The sequence below is a fragment of the Phyllostomus hastatus genome, unplaced genomic scaffold (genome assembly GCF_019186645.2).
Source record: "Phyllostomus hastatus isolate PE091 unplaced genomic scaffold, TTU_PhHast_1.1 phas_contig_40, whole genome shotgun sequence".
NCBI classification, from domain to species: domain Eukaryota; kingdom Metazoa; phylum Chordata; class Mammalia; order Chiroptera; family Phyllostomidae; genus Phyllostomus; species Phyllostomus hastatus.
In genome coordinates, this window is record NW_025333872.1 from 64032294 (window position 1) to 64052060 (window position 19767).

The 19767-nt window shown below is 39.2% G+C and overlaps 1 protein-coding gene across 6 annotated transcripts in view; it reads right to left on the bottom strand.

The window, feature by feature from the left end:
• The window catches only part of ROS1 (ROS proto-oncogene 1, receptor tyrosine kinase), a 132142-nt gene that overhangs the window by 62717 nt on the left and 49658 nt on the right, over positions 1-19767 (bottom strand). For 5 of the 6 annotated variants that reach the window (XM_045843075.1, XM_045843073.1, XM_045843074.1 and 2 more), the window contains 12 exons: positions 17904-18052; positions 17090-17228; positions 14157-14358; positions 13428-13504; positions 11854-11976; positions 11515-11699; positions 10677-10774; positions 7050-7546; positions 5484-5696; positions 4619-4729; positions 3180-3358; positions 924-1115 (listed from right to left, as the gene is read on the bottom strand). In XM_045843075.1, the coding sequence (XP_045699031.1) occupies positions 924-1115; positions 3180-3358; positions 4619-4729; positions 5484-5696; positions 7050-7546; positions 10677-10774; positions 11515-11699; positions 11854-11976; positions 13428-13504; positions 14157-14358; positions 17090-17228; positions 17904-18052 (2165 nt within the window). Of the gene's footprint in view, positions 1-923; positions 1116-3179; positions 3359-4618; positions 4730-5483; positions 5697-7049; positions 7547-10663; positions 10775-11514; positions 11700-11853; positions 11977-13427; positions 13505-14156; positions 14359-17089; positions 17229-17903; positions 18053-19767 lie in introns of those variants that run through there. The other variant, XM_045843076.1, reaches the window with a different exon arrangement.

Below are 19767 nucleotides of genomic sequence, written 5' to 3' on the forward strand. Positions count from 1 at the left end.
AAAATGTACTATGTACTATAAGCCCAATCCAGCAGATGGGGCAAAAAGTGTCTTTTAATTTTACATGAATATCTCACTTTATACCCTACTTCATCACACAAATATTGTAAGTTTTTCTATAAATAGCTAGCTCACTATTTCATCAGAACTGTTGACTGCAGTGTGTCTTATGATTCCATGATAAATCTGTGAGTAACACACAAAGGATGGCAGTGAAATGAAGAGAACTTCAGACATATACAGTCAGAAAAAATTCAGAAATTTAGATGGCTATGTAGAGGGTAGCTAAACAAGATCAGGAAAAATAGGCACTGATTCTAGAAGCTGAGGAAGTAAAAATAGCATTTGTTTTAGAAACATTCTGATAACTGGTTAGTTAGACTCAGTTACAATAATGAAAGCTTGACTACTGAACAGTTACCACGTGCCTGGAATTAGTCTCATTACTTCCTGTGGATTATCTCATCTAATCTTTGCAACAACAGTGAGAGGTGGAATAATTTTTACTAGCCCCATTGTTCAGATAAGGAAATAGACACAGAGAAGTCAAATAATTAGCTGTGGAGTCAGCCAGTTTTCTGAGCAGTCAACATCCAAAACTAATCAAAAATAATAAAACACCTAATCACTACCCAACAAACTCTAATGTAGCCAATAGAATTCCTGAGACTATAAAAACAATTAGAAATTAAAACACTTTTAAGTGTGGACCATTCAAGATAAGGCAAACTACAAAAAATTTCCATATTATATTTTAAAATTTTAAATCAATAATGATAATCAAATAAAAGTTACAGAGATTTTGTTTATACCAAGTTCTTACTATAATAGTATTTCCTTTCAGAGTCTACCTTATCCATTCCCAATGAACACAGTTTTATTCATAATTATTAAATAATCAGATCTTATTTTTAATTTGCCACCTTTTTCCCTGAAAACCAAGGCTGCGCCTGGAGAATGAGGGCACTTTCCCCATTGAGCCTGGTGCTTTCCACCGAGTAGAGTGTGGTCCAGTAGAGATATCCACCAACTGAATCCACCACCATGTCATTCACCAACAGCTTCACATGAGTCACTATGTCTGTGTGTCCTGTCAACACAGACTGCCTTTGTATCTGTAAAACACGGTCATATGGTCAGTTAATGATTTCAAATGACATCATGATTTCTGAAGAGTTGACTGCAATCATTAAATTGCTGCCGGTATCCATTCATTTGTTCAACCACAAATATTTATTGGTAATATGTGCTGAGCAGTGTGCTAACCTTTGTAAGCACAGTAGTCATAGTATCTGCTCTCATGTAGCTTATCTCCTTTCATGTCTCTAAAGGGAAGGGAGATGAATTTATTTTGAGTTAAAATACTTGTTCTTCCTAGTCATATATGAAGATAGTCAAAATGTTGCTGGGTAAGAATGTATAATATTAGATTCCTGAGGAAGATGTATATGTTCTGATAAACAATGATGTCTCTCCTTGCTCCTTTTTATCAATAGTTTTTCCTAATATTAACTACTGCCATTATTACATTATACAGTGAGCATCTATTATGTGCCAGGCACTAATTTTTTTCAAGCTTTAAAATATAAGCTTTTTTTTTTTAGAGAGAGAGAAGGGAGGGAGAAAGAGAGAGAGAGAGAAAGAGAAACATCAATGTGCAGTTGCTGGGGGTCGTGGCCTGCAACCCAGGCATGTACCCTGACTGGGAATTGAACCTGCGACACTTTGATTTGCAGCCTGCGCTCAATCCACTGAGCTATGCCAGCCAGGGCTAAAATATAAACTCTTACAACCTTCACATTAAGCCCATAAAGGATTTATATTCCCTGCTTTTTGAGGAGTAAACTGTGTTCAAAGAAGTTAAGCAAAGTTTTCTGCTAAACAGTTAAACAGTTAAACAGTTTTATAAGAGACTAAGCAAATACTTGAAGCCAGTTTTCACAACCATTCTTCCACTTCCTCTTTCTAAAGTATTTCCAGCTAACCCATTTTAGGAAGCTTTCTCTGATGAACTACACTCAGCTCTACCTACAAGTCATTGGCATTTATGGATTCAGATGATACCATATTGCTTTGCCCCTAAATATACTGCTTTGTATGTTTCTTCTATTATTTCATGTATGTATTTTTATGTCATTAAGAGATCAGGGGCAAGTGGGGATGGTTGCACAACACTAAACATATTAAAACACCATCCATTTTCCATAACAAACAGGTGAATTTTATAGTGTGTGAATTATATCTTAATAAAGCTGATATTTAAAAAAAAAGAGCAGGGACATATCTACTGTTGACATTCCCTACTATGCCTATTCTTGGGCATCTAAACACATTGTTAATAGATAAATGATTGTCAAGTGAATAAAAGCACTGAAAATAGCACCCTCCTGATTAGAAAACAATTTCACTACTATATTCCTGACCTGTCCGACTAGTGTTCTCATTATTAACCATCTTTCTTTTCAAAGTACACCACTACCATGTCTTCCTTTTGCCTCCAGGTCTGCTCTCAACCCTCTCCACCCTCCTCAGGGACCCCAGAGGCTGCCGTCCATGAACTGCATCAACTGGCCTCCCTTGTTCTCTCGCTTCCAGGTAAGTTCAACCAGCAGAAGTTCAACCATCAGAAGTACTGACAAGAGATCTGAGGGCAGAAGGAAAGAGGGGTTGGGGGACCCATTCCTCCAGCACATAGACAGTGATTGGGATCATGTCAGCAACTATCCTGAAGCTACAGCCCTTGCAGCTCTTTCTTCTTTCTTTTGCCCCTTTATGCCTGGAGGTAGTTGTGTCTTTCCACACTTGCTAGCCCAGGACATGCTTCCTCATCCTTTGCTCCTTTTCCTCAGCCCTGTCCATGCCTTTGAAAATAGTCACTTCACTTATTTTCTTTTAATCACGCCTTTGCAATGTGTCACCTTCCTCCAGGAAGGGGACCCACTAGTGAACATTTTTATATATTTATTTTAAGATATTAAAAGTAGTACACCAAAGACATACATTTCTTTTACACTTAAGTGAATTCTAATTTTAAAATATGAGCAAGCTTGTAGACAAATACTAAATAACTAATAGCATAGGTGGTGCACAAGCATGAAAAAATCATGGAAATAACGCTGCAGTTATGGAAGTGGGTGGGCATTGCTCTAGAGCATCCAGAATGCCAGGCTTTCACTTACCACATATGTCTTTCCAGCCCAGTAGAGAAAGTGACCCAGCCACTCATAAGCTATTGCCCCTGCTCCTGCAATGTTGGGTATGTGGTAATTCCCTGAGGTGTTGGTCCCATTCAGCAGCCACACGTAAACATCACCATTCATGTCACTGTAGTAGAGGCTGTTGTTATACCAATCCATGTCTCAAAACAAAGCAAATTTATAGCAGTTATTTTTTCACATGTGTTGACATAAACATAGCAAGTCAAGGAATCACACATTCACCTGAATCTAATTTTAAAGTATATGTTAACATAGATAGTCACTAGAACTTCAGGGATTGGTCAAGAATATTTCAGTAATGTTATCCCAAAACCTTTACCCCTGGAACTAAACAGAGGAACTAATACTCACTAAGCATCTTCTCTTTCCTGAACATCACCCCAGACACTTCTACACGTCTCACTTAATTCTTAACACAAAGTTATGAAACGGGAATTATCCCCATTTTTGACATGGCAAACCTGGGACTCAGTGAGACTATCTATCCTGCCCAAGGTCTCACAAGTGAAAAGAGGAGGAGCTACGATTTAAGACAACCCCAAAGCCTTCCTTCCACCAGTACCTCACTGCTCGTCAAGCCCAACTCCTTTGTTGGTCAGAAATGCTGCTGTATTTTTAATGGCCAAGCAAGTAGGTTAAATAATTAGATAATTATAAAAGATGCCATCTTCCAGCAAGATCACTATTATATCATCCTGTAATGAAGATTTTTCTTCATTTTAACATCTTCCAGGTAAAATTATCCACTCATTACTTAATAATCCCCTTTGACATGAAATTCTCATTCTTTATTTATATTTTCATGTAGCTTTTCCATGTTCCTGTCTTACTGGTAACTCATAAAAAATGACTAAAGTATAGCCACCTTAGTGGAACAAGATAGTTTGCTACTAATTAATCTGTAACATTGACAGATTAAAATACATAAAAAGAATATCAAAGCCCTTTTGAAATGGACATAAATCAATATGTAATGTCACATTTTGTGAAATAATAAATAGCACTTATTTATTAGAGAGAGAGGAACTTAGAGAGAGAGGGAGGGAGAAAAAGAGAGAGAGAAAAACATCGATATGAGAGAAAAACGTCAATCAGCTGCCTTATGTACGTGCCCTAGTAGCAGGGATTGAACCCACAGCCTAGGGATGTGCCCTGACCAGGAATCAAACTTGCAGTCTTTTGGTTTGCAGGATGATGGCCCAACCAACCAAACCACACCAGCCAGGGCAAGAGAACCAACATTTTCTTAATACTCCCACTGGTATTATAGCTTAATCCATTTTTTTCTTTCATTATTGACCTAATTCCAAAGAACTCAATATTCTTGATGTACTGAATAGCTTAGGAAGTCGTGTGAGTAGAAATCTGTCATTCCAAGTGTAAAGGGACTTGGCATTTACCTGACACATTTCCTATATCGGAGGACAAGAATTCTCCTGGGCCAAAGCTATTTAATGGTTTACTCCAAAGCCCATCTTCTTCGACAGCCATGATAAATGGTGGTTCTGTAGCTATTTGGTAAAAAAGAAATTGAAAGAAATATAATAGAAAGCATACTTTTGGGGGCATACATCTTATACCCTAGGATTTCTTTTATAAAGTAAAACAATACCAACATTTTGAAAATACTCTGGAAAGGTATAAACAATTGTATCTGCTTAATAAAACTATATATAATAGTAAACATATTTTTTGATTTTATGTAAATATTTGAAATGGAATGTGAAGAGAATGGTGTGGTAATATTGCCTCTGCAGCAATGTCATGGTCATGGCAGATTTTTTTTTTTTTTTGCGTTTGCTATTGGTTGCCACGGTCCCATTCAGAGCACCCAGAAGCAATTGTGATAAGCACAGCAGGATAAAAAGATAAATGGTACAATTATCTTTTCATTTTCTTCCTGCCAAGAGGATGGAATTTAGTATAATTCGCAGCCCCTCAATTCCTCTCCCCATGACCTTCAGAGTTCAAGGAGCGCTATTGCTTAACAAACCATGAAAAAGGAGAAAGCCATGAAGAAGAAATTATATTGTTTCCACAAAGTATCTTGGAAAGCTTAAAATAGCAGGCTAGACACAGAAATATCACACAGTGCTGTCTATGTGCTTTCCTCATCTCAGATAAACACATACTCAAGAGCTCGTCACACCCTCATTCTAATTTCTTCACCACATTGGAGGTAATTCATTTTAAGGGACACAGGGAGTAAGTCATTTTTTTTTTGGTTGGTCAGAATCATTCCTTAAATCAAGAACATTTTCTCACCTGGCACCAGGGTGGTGCCCACCGAGGGCTCTGCCCAGGGCCCTGGCCCCTTGGGAGAACTTGCTCTCACAGAAACCTCGTATTTTGTAGCGCTCTGCAGCTCGGGGACGTTAAGCATGGTGTCATTTATGTTAGAGAAAACACGAGCGAGTTCAGGGAAGTCTTGGGTGGATATCTTCACCTCGTAAGTCCAGTTCTGCCAGGCGGAAGGGCCTGATGGGAAGAGTTAGCCCATGTTACTGGCCAGGATGGTATTAGCAAGGGCAAACAAAGGATCGTCAGCCTCACCTTGTGTGGAAGGGTAATCGGGCAGTAATACCTGTTACACAACCCATCATCAAGGTTAGTCTGACCAATTTGACAGTATGACTGGAACAGTGTCCATCCCACCCAAGCCACTCATTTTGCTTATTGATGGAAACACTATTCTAACAAATCAGAGGACAGTGTTCCTTAGTCAGAGCTGCATGTTTGGCGGCAGAGAGCTGAGAGACGTGCTCTCTAACACCACCAGGTGGAGCCAGGCTCCTAAAAAACAAATGGTCCGTGAGGAATCTCTAATGTAATTCCCACTGCTAGCACAGCACCTTTCTCGCAGAAGCCCAAACAATACAAAAAAAAAAAGCCTCTTTATTTTCAGCTGTCTTTGAGGTATACGGCAAACAGGCATAATTAACTTTGTCTCAAAGCAGAAAATAGACAGTTTGCTAAATACTCTAGGAGATCAGTGGTTGTCAAACTACAGTCCCAGGGCCAAAACTGCCTGTTTTGTAAATAAAGTTGTGCTGGAATGCAGCTTTAGTTACTCAGTGATACTTTATCTGTGAATGTTTCCACACTGGAGGCAGTGTTGTGTAGCTACATCATAGACAACATGGCCTGCAAAGCTGAAAATATTTACTCTCTGATCCGTCATCTGTAGAAAAAGTTTGCTGACCTCTGTGCTAGGTACTGTTTCAAGTGCTCTGTTTATGCATTTCAGCTTAATCTGTATGACAATCCCATAGACTGGTATAATTAATATCTTCCTTTTCCAGCTCTGGAGGCTGATGCACAGAGTAGTTAAGTAACTTGCCCAGGGTCATGCTGCTAATAAATTGCAAGACCAGCCTTTGAGTCCATGCAGGCTGGCTACAGAGCCCACTTACTTAACCCACCACACAAACTGCCTCTCCAGAGATAGAAGTTCAAGCTCAGAGAGTTTAAGGGAGTTGCTCAAGGTCATTCACGATTATGGTAGATACAAAAATCTCAACCCAGATGTTCTAGTCCACTGGCTAATATTCACTCGGACCAGAATGTGAATGCCTGGCTCCTAGTAGACACTCAATAAACATTTGCACCATTCTTTTAGGATAGAAATGGAGAATATAGAGATCCTCCCAATGCAAAACTAATAAATGCAGAATAAATGTGTAAAAACTTTGTTTTTGAGCTAAGTAGCCTGTCTTGTAGATGAGTGAATAATCACATGTGTGCCCTCAAAATTGAGTCACAGTCGCAAGCAGTTCGGGCGTCCCCTTCCTTCCAGTGAGGCCATGACCACGCTGCGGAGAGGGCACTCACTGGCTCCTATGGCGAGGGCAGGAGGCTTCCACTGAACCAGGGCCTGGTGGGAGCCAAACAGCACAGAGAGCCGCTGCGGGTGGGCCGGCAGCGGGTATGGCTGGGTGTACATGCTAAAGATGACCAAGTTGCCGAACCCAAACTCTTCTATGTGTATCAGGTCACACCCCACGATGAACTCATTAAAAGACAAGGCGTGCTGTTGGAAAACAGCCTTGCCGTCTGTGACCAGGAAGTCATTGTTTTCACAAGCAAAGCTCTTCACATCAGCAAAGGGGACGTGAGGCAGGACAAGATGGGAAGCAGAGCCATCCAGAAATGTTGACATGAAGACTTGGGCAGTGTCATTGAAGTAAATGATTCGCTTGGACTGTGGCTTCACTGCAAAGTCGCGTAATGTGCGACTCTCCACAATGCGCATGGCTTTCGAGTCCCGACCAGGTGGCAGCGGGAGATCTACTCTGTAAATGCCGTCTCTCAGGAGATAGAAGACGTACCTGACACGGGAACAAAAAAATAGCCTGGTGTTATGCATTGCAAAGGTAGATGAGCAACCTCCGTGACCCATTGCTGTATCCGATCGTGCAATCAGAATCACGTATCTCCAGAGTTGCTAAGTACAGGGGTTCCCCAGAGGGTAAAGGAGTAAAGATATTTGCTAAAGATATGCTCTGTTCATTTAAGTTAGAAGTTGGAACACTGGAAAATTTCAGCCTCGCTTATAATGCTTAGCATCTTTATCATTATGCAAGACGTTTTAAGGAATTATGAAATTTAAAAACAAAAAGTGTCTTTAAAGATTTTCTAATGCAACCCACTCTTAAAGGAAAGCATATTATATAAAAGTTACACACACAGCTAAACATGTTATTTATTATAAAATACTTTCCTCCAAAAAACGCAAATTGTTGTCTAATTCTGTCAATAAATTTTCCCACGCATTGCAAATGATAAAATGGAAAAAAAACAAAACTATTTCAACCATTTTTTAAATCTCAGTTATTATTTTACTATAAATATCTAACAAAACTACTTTGTATTTGTAGTAGACTGAACTTTTAAAAATATTTACAATTGAAACAACAGGGCTACCATTTTATAAACCATTAAGAAATACCGCACAAGTGATCAAAGCAGCAGAGGGCCACCCAGTAATCAGAAGAAAGGAGCCAATGGAAGAATCTTAAAAAAAAACACACACATCATTTGGAGCCAGACATCATGGTAGTGATGCCAAAGAATTTTTAAGAATGGAAAAGGAAACACCACTAAAATATTTCATTGAGAATCAAATCTGTCAGAATGTTAACTAAAACATATAACTATGAATGTGAGTTAGCTAATGTTGGATTTGTGGTCATGGAGATAAATGCTAACAAAAAGTGGACTTTTACGAAGTACATCTTTCTTATCACAAACTCAAGGACTGGCAGGGTTCAAACCCCTCATTACAACTGTCCATCATTGTGCTTGTCCTGTTTAGCCCCACCCTTGTTCTCTTAGCGACTATTCCAAATCTTTATCGGTATGCTCGAGACCCCCGTGCTAGCACAATGTCCTGAGGTATAAAGTCCATGTTGACATGTGAACCTATGTTCTTTTTTTAAGGGAGGGTTCAGGCAGGCAAAAAGCAGAAACAACTTGACTCTTAACTTCCCGCTTTTGTTTCCCAAATTCACATTGCTAAGGGAATTTGGAGGGATTTCAGAGTAAGTAAAAGGAAAATGATATGGGGTGAATGAGGCAAAGATTACAACTCTTGCACTGAAGCAGAGAGATGTGCATGTTTCTAATGCTCATCGCCACTTGGGAGGGGAAAGGTAAAGGAAGGAACAGTGAGGAAAGCTGGGCCTGGTAGGATGAACACACAGCTGAGGGGGTGAGGCAGCGATGGGGGAGAAGGGAAAAGATCTATAGTAAGTACAAACTCAGGGAGTGAATAATTCAGTGGTGCAAACTTTCTTTATGCCAGCAGCATAAAGAAAGTCATTTTTAATAGCACGAGAGTCAACTATTTTCACACACCTGGAATGCTTAAGGTCATTCTCTAAAAGTGTTGCTAAAAGTTACATCTGATTTTTACAGAAACTCTGTCATTATATGAGGAGACAATTAGAAGACCCTGGAGCAGGAAGTTGCATGCTGGTTTCATCCCCAAATAGCTGTGTGATTTGGGGCAATTACTAAATCAACCCATCATTTGCTTTCCTATCTATTAAATTAGGATATTAAAAGTACCTACATCACAGGGTTGAATAAGAGTTCAACAAATGATTGAAGTAATGCACTTAAACCCACAAATTGTCTAATAACTATTAATTATCGTTATATTCCTAGTCACATTTCAAAACCCAAGCACAAATCAATTTTATCCTTATGGAAAAAAGAGCCACCAAAGACCGCACTGAGATGCACTTTGAAGGGTTGATTTAGGGGGTACAGTTCATTATCCTAAGAATGAGTCATTCTGTGTAATTGCCAGCAGCAAAGTTACACTTCAAAGGTTTTAAGATTTTTACAAATGAGGAAAAAAAGATCTAGAGAGTCCAAAGGACTTGCCCTACATCACAGAGTTTTAACATTTTCCTGTAATTCAGTAATCCTTTCAAATCTCATATATTAAAATAAGCATCTAGTAAACTATGAATTAATATTAATAGAAAGGCTTGATTTTAAATTAATGATGAGCAATCTCTTATTAAGAAGGTCCATTTCTGAAAATTAGAAGGTATTAGGGACTTTTTTTCATTCAAAATGAAAACAACTTTATTCTTACAGGAAAGAAAAAATGTTTAATCTTACAAATATTGACCTTACTTATTAGTTACTACCTATAATTATGTGGTCATAGTTAAGAAATAAACTCTAAGAAAATTTCCTATGTTTTCATCCTGCACATTGATGTGCATTTGGAGAGCACAACATACATTCACAGTGAATACCTCATTCCATCCTCAAAATAGCCGAGCTCGGTATTATTCTCATCCCCATAATGGATGGATAAAATAAAGGTCACAGACATAAAGTTACTAGCTGGAGGTGCTATTGCAATTTAGCACAACTGAGCTAAAATGTGTCCATTTTATTGGTAGCAAAGAGAAAAAATAGTTATTTGTAATGAAAAAGTTTTGCTTGTTCTCAACTATGGAGTCCTATCTCCTAAGGTGGATGCTGGCAGCATTCTTGATAAACCAGGCTCTTGATAGGTTTAAGAGCCAGACCAGAGAAATGAACTGGTGCGGAGTTGCTCAGCAAAAGAAAGGGAGAAACAGAGCAGGAAGGGTTTCTTTGAGGGAGCATGGGGGCAGGGGGGCAATGAGACCCTGAGTTGTGCCATAAAATAGTGACAGTACTAGAACCCAGGTCCCTGAATCCTAGACAATAGGTCTGTCCCATATGCCCATATTTTGCTGTGAATGAGAAAAGAAAAACTGTTTAACCAGAGAAGTTGTGGATCACATTTGAAAGAAATTCCCTTGTGGCTCTATAGAATGAAAACTTCACCTGGATTTATTTAAATAAGATACATAGAATGGCTCATCTGGTACAATGATGTTTCACTAACAAGCAAGTTTCCCAAAGTTTCTCACCAATGGAAGAGAATTCACACTTACAAGGCCAACTCACCCATTGTACGAATCAACCACAATTTTTTGAGGTGCAATGATTGAGGGAGAAGTAATTTCTTCAATGTTTGAACAGTTCTCTAAGTCACAGACATACACCTAGAGAATCAAAATTTCATCAGTACGATTAGTGATTGTATTTAATTTGGCCAACAAGCATTTCTTGAGCATCTATTCTGTGCTTAGAATTATGCTAGTCACTGAGCACTTTTTGAAAACATAAAAATGCCCTTAAAAGTCAGTTTTCTATCCCATATCCTAACGAGCGTATATGCTACTGGCACCAAAGAAACACAAGTACCTATTTTTCTGGCTTATGAAGGCACTCAACTATTTTTAATATTTAGGATAATCCAAGCTGTGGACTCCAGCCATAGTGATTGTGACAACCCTGGCCCTTTCAAACAGGGCCACTTGAAACACATCAAGACTGTGTCTTCTCAAAGACTTCAGTAGTCTTGTGTTTCCAGGAACCTACTAAAATTACCCCTGGTTATTACATAATTTACAATGCTTGTAGCTGATTTTGACCATGATTGGCAGCCTTGACCAGTAATTAATTGCACATGCACCACCACTATCTTGTGGAAGATGAATTATTAGTAGTATAAACTCACAACTTTGAAAAATCACAAATAAGGTAAGTGAATGGTAGGCCATGGATATAGAACTAGGTAAAGCCTAGACCATATCCAAGGTTCATTGCTAACCTAGTATGTAAAACAGTAAGTAATCAATGAGTATTTGTTGAATGAAAAGATTGTGTTTACTTCTAACTATACCAAACTATGCATGTGAATATCAGGATCTGGTTATTCACTTTAAATTCTCAGACTGACCAGTTCATCCATGATGAAATACAGTCTCTGATAAAGCCAGTCTATGGAGATGGAAGAAATCAATCCTGAACCTCTGTAAAAAATTCTCAGGTCAGACACATCAGACATGTTGGAGGCCTCCTTCACCCATATGAGAGTCCTTTCAGAGAAATAAATAACTTGCTGGTGGACATTAACTGATATTCCTAGAAGAACCATGTAAATATATGTGTGTTATTATATAGACAAAAAACTTACACAAAATGTAATTTATTTCTTTAATTCTTCATAAAGGAATTAAAATAGAAGTCAACCCTGACCTTTCTTTTCACACAGAAGAAACATTTCTATTATACTGACCTGTAATGTTATGGTGTATAGCATCTGACTCAAGGCACTGTGCTTCATCTACTAAATACTTTAAAGATCTCTTTCTAAGAGAAGATTTTCTGGATAAAAAGAGCCACTGTTCCTCTTCTTGAACTAAAACAACACAATTTACAGAGAGACAACCCCAATCATAAACACATTGACACAAAAAGATCAACACCATCCTCCAAAGCAAGGGGACTAGCACCTGAAAGAGGCTGCCCAGCTTTTCTCTGAAGGCGCTGGGGCATTCCAGCTGCTGCATAAATCACATCATTCTGTGAGTGGGGTAGGGAGTCCAGTGTCAGTCAAGTGGGTTGCATGTGTATGTGCCCCTCAATGCCCTCAAAATAACACCACATGGGGTATCACCGTTCTCAACAGCCTTTTCCCAAGAGAAGTTCAGCTCATTATGCTCAGCCATGAGAACTTGACTGCTTGGTGGCAGTGGTCCAGCCCAGGCCAGAGTGGTTGCTACAGAGCACACACACAGAGACACGGGTTGTCTTCATTTTGCCTTCAATTTCTCTTCCTTTGAGGCAGGAGAAAAGTCTTTAGAGGAATGAAATTTCAGGACCACAGAACTGTGCTTGATGTCCTGTTCCGTTGGAGACTGATGAAGTGTGTGCTGGTGAACACTTTAAGGGCAATTAATAAATGTTATGCAATAATCACAGTAACGACAACCTTAAGCCTGCTCTATATTTAACTTGCCCTTTGGACATGTTTTTTGCATAGCAAAAATACCTCTTCTTGTCTAGAGTCTAGTAGCAGCCAAAAAAAACAAAGACTGGTGGTAGATGACATTCAATATGCACTGGCACAGGTGTGTGCAGATTAGGTTAAGGGGCAGTTGAGTCAGCAAATGGGATTTCTAGTGAAAACAGACAACAGACTCTTAGGATTCTGAATCTTTGTGTGTTATTCACAACAACTCTTTCAGTAGTTGCCCCAAAATATTTATGGTGGTTCTTAGAAAGCATTTTCATTTATTATTTTGCACACCTAGGCACCATGTAGTAAGTATTCAGTCTCTCAAGGCAATTGTTAAAGGTCAAAGTCCAAAAAAGGGTAATTATACAATAATAATAAAAGCTAATTGGTAAATTGAATATTCAAAATGGTAAAATGGAAATTATTAAGTCCAGATAGAATTGAAAACCTGAAGAAAACTGGAAGAACAGATATCTGATACGTATTATACTAAATAACAATACACAATATAAAACAGTGATTAAGGCAGAAAGGTTATATGTATCCCCTAAATGTGGAAGTGTGAATCACAATCATTGGTGATATCACCTGAAACCAAGGCCATTTTTTTAATCCCTAAGCTTTTTTATTTTAATTTTTAAATTCCTAAATTCTAATGTGAAATCTTTCCACCTAACAACTTACTTCTACTTGTCAAACTGAAGGCTTACTAAGTACCAAAAAAGACTGTCCTTTTGGGCAGAAGAGGTGGAGTCTGGACAAACACCAGGTGACCTGGGGCCTCTAAGATCTGAACCCACCCTTACCACCCCCTCAAGTTCCATGTACAGAAGAGCACCACTAGGCCATACCTGCTGGGGATGGAGTGGTAATGCTAGATTCTGCTTCTGGCCCCTCACCAACTTCATTTACTGCTGCAATTGAAAACCTATTCCAAAAACAATTTGGAGAGATGTGTTTCACAGGGCATGGTGTGAACAGGAAATAAAAATAGAAGGAGCAATAATGTTTCTATTTAAAGGATGACGTGACAATGTGTGTATCTAGGTACTTGGTGCCAGTGCTGGACACTAAAATGACCATCAATCACATCCTTGTTTGCATTTCCCATAGAACAGTTTGGGGTCACAGAGGTCAAAATCTGAACTCTGCTATCTGCATGACCCCCATGCCTACCTCCATTTAAAGGGTCTTAGTAAATGCTCAAAAAGCTAACATAATAAAATAACACCTACTAATGGTTAATAAAAAATATGATTAACAGAGTTTCACTTCCTTACTTCTTTATGATGTATTTAATTAAGGAATAATATTCATGGTATTTACAATGGCTTTTATTGGCCCATATTTATAAAGGTCCTCTGAATATAATAGAAATACTTGAGAATGTTTCTGCTTAAGATGATGTGACCTAGTAAGCATGCAAACTTGAGGAAAAACACAATGACTTCCTCTCAACAGTACAGAATCAATAGGGTTTCTCAAAATACATTTAAACTACCTTTTAGCCATATTGCTTAAATAATGATCATGCCTGTAGCCATGCTGGTTACATTTTCCTTGCACCACTTAATTCTTACCTGTAGGTGGTATTTGGTAGAGTAGAATAAAACTGGAAACTGGTTCTCTGTGTTCCTGAGTCTAATTTTTGATTTTTGCTGATCAGCCTTAAGTTATAACCCAAAATAGGTCCGCCCGGGAACTGGGGTGGAGCCCAGCTGACTTCCACAGTGTCGGGACTTGAGCTCTCAATATTTGTAATGAGAGGGGTGGTTTCAGGAACTGGAAGAGATAATGGTGACAAAGTGAGCAGAACACTGTGCAGCACTTATGTTTTTAAATAGGGTAGAAAACAATGCCAAGTTTTTTTGAAAGGTTAACACAAGTGAAATTGTTTTATTGACATTCAAAATAAAGGATAGAGAGAAGGTGATAAGATATCTGTGAGCTGCAACTCCTGATTCCTAAATCTTACCCATTAGTTACTTTCTTACGGGACTCTTTCAAATGTCATTTTCCTCACTTCTAATTTATGAAATAGAATTAATTACATGTGGTGTGAAAGTGTACAAATAGGATAAATATTCCAGGAAAAATGTTGTCAAAATTCTCCAGCGGGTTTAAACAACTGTGTGCGGGGTGGGGCCAAGTTGGGAAGGAGAACAGGATCTGTAACAAAACTGGAGTCAATGATTAACGTGAGTTGAAAGAATTAAGGCCCGGGGCCTTTTCACTCACTATAGTGCTGTGGCCTGACTAGTTCCAGCTAAAGATATAGGTTCAGATAAGCCTGGATCAGAACAAAAAAGTGAAGCCTGCTTCACTTTTGCTGGCATCATCTCTGATGAGCCAGCTCCCAAGGTCTCTCAGAATCTGGGTTGACTGTACTTTAGCTACACTCCTTCCCTTGCAAAGAATTAAAGGAGCACGCATTAATTAATTAGGCACCCATTCATGGACTTCAGAAGCTGCCTAAGTGGCAGAGAACAGAAAACAAATGATCTAAGTCTGTCTTCCATTCATGTCTCCACCTACTTTTCATACCTTCCACCCCTTGAAACCACACTCCTTTATTTCCTCTTTCCACAGAAAGACCTATGTTGATGTCACTTTGCTCTTTAGTAGACTTCCCTCCCTCTGAACACTTTTGGTAAATGCTCTACATCACCCCTGATTCATTAGAGTTGTGAGAAATGAGATCGTTCAGCCTTCATGCTGTTTTTTAAAAGGACTTTAACTGATTACTCAGCCCTTCTCCAATACAATTCCTCCCCACTCTCAGACTGATCTTTGACAAAGAAACATCATTGCATGCCTCCGCTGTTCCATGCACTCAGTCACCATGGGGAAGAAGGCAATAGGAATCATGGACCACTGAATTACGTCAAAAAGCCTAACTCATTGTGGTTAATGCCCAGATATAATCTCCACTTCAAGCAAGTTAGATGCCACCTACATGGTGTGATTATTGTCTAAATCTCCCCGACAAAAACCCTCCCTGAATGGCTGGTCAGGTTGGGCAAGGTACTCCTTGCCTTAAACCACTCTTCTTGGTTAAGAAATTATCTACATAAGAACCAAAATTGAAAGGCAGTTGTGCCATCTAAAATCATGTATTTCCCATAGCTAAAAGAGAATAGGGCCGTGACACAATGGAACACAAAACAGAGAGCTTTGTAAGTTTTGATGTGGCTAGAAAAGTGGGAGAGACGTGCAGCATGAGATGCTGTCCACAGAGAGGACACCCAGTTCAGGGTCTGCAGCACCTGGAGGCTACATGGGCTTGCACATTCAGGAGAAAGGCCCAGAAATGGAGAGCAGAGCTTGCTTTCATTATTTTGATTTGACTAGCCATGGGCTCTGGGTCATGGTGTCTCTCCAGCACTGGAAAATAATCCAGCACAGTTAAAGTACATGAGACATTTCTCTGAACAAAGGATTCTTACATCTGCTCCAATGTGGAACATTGCATACATGGTCCTAGTTCAGTGTCAGACTGGGGGCATGGTCAGGGAATGGTCAGGAGGGGTGGCCACACATACCCTAAGATCTAATAAGCAAGAAGAGGATGCTAACTGGAGAAGAGGAAAATGCTTCAATCAATTTCTTTAGCTGTCCAGGTGTGCTTACCTAGGTCCAAGGCCTAGTTCAACCTCAGGGTCTCTATACTCAGCTGAGTGTCCAGAACTGAGGGGTAAGGACATCTCACATCTGGCCTGGAGTAAGTCCTCACAGGTGCCCTCAGCTGACTCTGAGGCTGAGGGCACCAGACAACTCACTCTGGGTGTCTGGCCCAGGCATTCACCTCCCTGAAAGGCTCTAGGCTTGACACCTTTCCTGATGTGAAAGTTACATCTTCAAAAAAAGAAATCAGGAAATGCTCCAATATATGTACTATGTTTTCCAGCAATCTCTGATAAAATGTATTATAAGTGTATTTTAAAAGGTATTATTATAACCTCCCAGTCCCAGTTTGTCTCTCTACCTCTATATTTTCCAATCTCTCTTATTCCTTCAATCCATTCCGTGCATAGTTGCTAAAATTATCTTTTCAGGGAGCATGTGAAGCAACTGCTCTTCTGCTTTAAAACCTCCCCAAACTCCTAACTGCTTCCTGAGCCTTATACTGACCATCTTATTTATACAACAGCTTGACTCACCTTCCCCTCAACCCCCCATTTCCAATCTTCTGAGGGACAGACCTTGCTCGAAACCTTCCTCTTCCCATAGTGCACAGCACCTCTCCACTTACAATACACTTTCCTTGTTTATTATGTGTACTGCTTAACTTCTCTTCCCCGAAAATGTGAGCTCCACAAGAGCAGGGCTTTTTTTTTTCTTTGATCACAGAGGTCTGGTGAGCACCTAGAACACTGCTGGGCACATAGGAACTCAATTGTTAAATGGTTTAATTAATGAAGGAATAGATTTTTTCATTGTTTAAAATAAAAAACGAATTAAACCAAAGCTTTAGAGTAATCTCCTATTTCGTGAGCAACATGTGCATGCATACCTCCGTAAGGATGAGTCCTGTAACTGGGACTCGGGGATGAGTACAGCTGCAGCTGGGCAGTGAAGATCCAAGCCACTCGAAAAATGTATTCAGTGAAGGGATGGAGGGGCCGCACCACATACGACAGCTGGGACACCGCCTAGATCAACCAGAGAGCAATCGTCAGCACTTGCAGCTTCACCCTCACCCTCTGGGACTGCAGGGCACAGATTAACTTGGAGAAGGTGGGTGGCCTTTGGATATGGGGTGGCTCGGCGCCCGCAGACCAGAAGAAATGAAGGTCTGGGGCTTAAAGATGAGCTGTCTAGATGTCAGTCTGCCTCATTCACATAGAAACCCTTTCCTTCTTATAAACTGTGAAATTATGGATTCAATGATTTGGCATCAACCACAAGGTTTCACTTTAATTTTTTTATGTCAGTATAGTTGGTGCCTTGGGAATATTTTTCTCTGAGCTGGCTCATGCTTTCCTAAAAGGGACAGTGCTGGTGACCTTCCTGTCCTCCTTCCTAGTTAGAATCCTTTAAAATGGGATGGGCAGGTAATGACCAATGAGATGAGTAGTTGATTATATGATGCTGTGCTGCAGGAATAATATGTATGTCCGATAGCATACTTTCCTCAGAACTAAAGGGTATAGTACTAACACATGACAGAGTAGCAGAGATTAAAATTCATCTAAACCAAACCACTCATTTTATGCTTGAATCTTCTCCAGTATGACTTTACACCTATAATTATGTGTGGTAATATGGCTCTCTAACTAACCTGGGGAGAGAAGACGGTGTTTAAGTACACAGGCAGCTTTTCATACCTCGGTGTAAGTCCAGCTCCCCAGCAGTCGTGCGTATTTCCACTGAATGATGTATTTTATTCCAGAAACGTTGGCAGATTTCCATCGTAATGTCACACTTTGGTTTCCAATGGAAGAAGCAAAGGGTGCAGTGGGGAGGTCCACATGTTCTGGAGAGAAACAAGATTTCATTCACCATGCAGGGGCATTGCCCCAGCAGGGGGCAGTATTCCAATTTCCCCACACCTCTTGAACACTTTTACCTTTCTTGTTTTTTTTTTTTTTTCTTATTTTAAGAGTAGCCATCCTAATGGGTGTGAAGTGGTATTTCGCTGCTGTTTTGATTTGCATTTCCCTAATGATTAGGGATGTTGAGCATCTTTTCATGTGCTTATTGGCTTTTATTATATCTTCTTCAGAGAAATGTCTATTTAAGTTCTTTGCCCATTTTCAAATTGGATTGCTTGGGGTTTTTGTTGTTGAGTTTTAGTTCTCTTTCTATATCGAATATGAATCACTTGTCACATACATTATTTGAAAATATTTTCTCCAGTTCTGTTGGTTGTTTTTTTTTATTTTTACTACGTTGATAGTACCTTTCTAGGCATAAAAATTTAAATTTTCAAGAAGTCCAGTTTGTTTATCTTTTTCTTTTGTTGCCATGCCTTTGGTGTTATATCTAAGGAATCATTGCCAAGTCCACTGTCTTGAAGCTTTTGCCCTATGTGTTCTTCTAAGAGTTTTATAGTTTTAGGCCTCACATTTAGTCCATAAATCCATTTTTAGTTAGTTTTTTTATATGATGTTATATAAGAGTCCAACTCCATTCCTTTGCATGTGGAAATCTAGTTTTCCCAGTATCATTTGTTGAAAACACTGTCTTTCCCCCATGGGATGGTCTTGGCAGCCCTGCCAAAGTTATTTGACCATATATGTAAGATTTTATTTCCAGACTTTCTATTCTAGCCCATTGGTCTATCTGTCTGCCATTAATATGTGTCCATAGATGAGTTTTAAACAGAGTAAGGAACAGGAGTGATGAAGCATCAGAAAATATATAATTAGAGCTATGCAGAAGGCACTAGAATTTTGTAAGTATTAGTAAATATATATTTCATAGCTAATAAAAGGACATGTTTCAAACCATGGTGATAGCTATAGAAAAACACAGGTAAAGTAGGTTTATTCTAAAATATCAAGACAAAAGTGAACCAAATGAGAAAGAGAAGCTAAGCTGAGCTATATACTACTTTCAATTCAGTACATAACAGAGTGAGTAAGAAAAGGCTTTGGGTTGAGAGAGCCGGGTTACAACTGAAATCACATCCCTTTGCAGCTATACAGCCCCAAGTAACTCCAAGCAAGTATTTATACTTGTGCCTCATTTTTCTAACCTATAAAATGAAAATGATGACAATATTTATATCTCTGAGGACAAAAAGAGCTAATACCTGTAACTTAGAACAACACCTGACTCATAAATGCCTAATAAATAATAGCTATTTGTATTTCAATATATTATTAGCTATTATCATTCCTGCCCTGTAGAAAAGGCACATGGAGGGTACCTCAGATAGATGATATAGCAGACCCAGAGGCAACTGGATCATGCGTGAGAGGCAAAAAGGCCCTAGGTGCATGGGCAGAAGGATTTGTTATAACAAACTGAAGATACGGTCTGCAAGCATGAATGCCTTTATTTACATGGGGTGCATCTCATTTGTCAGTGGTATGTAGACACCCATTCAAAGCTAGTGAGAAACTTAAAATAGAGCACCAATTACACTTGTATTCTAGCTGAACTGTATAATTAGGTTGGTAGTATAATTTCAGAATATAAGAAAAGGCTATAAATCAAAGTTTCCAAAACTTCCTCAGTTCTGAA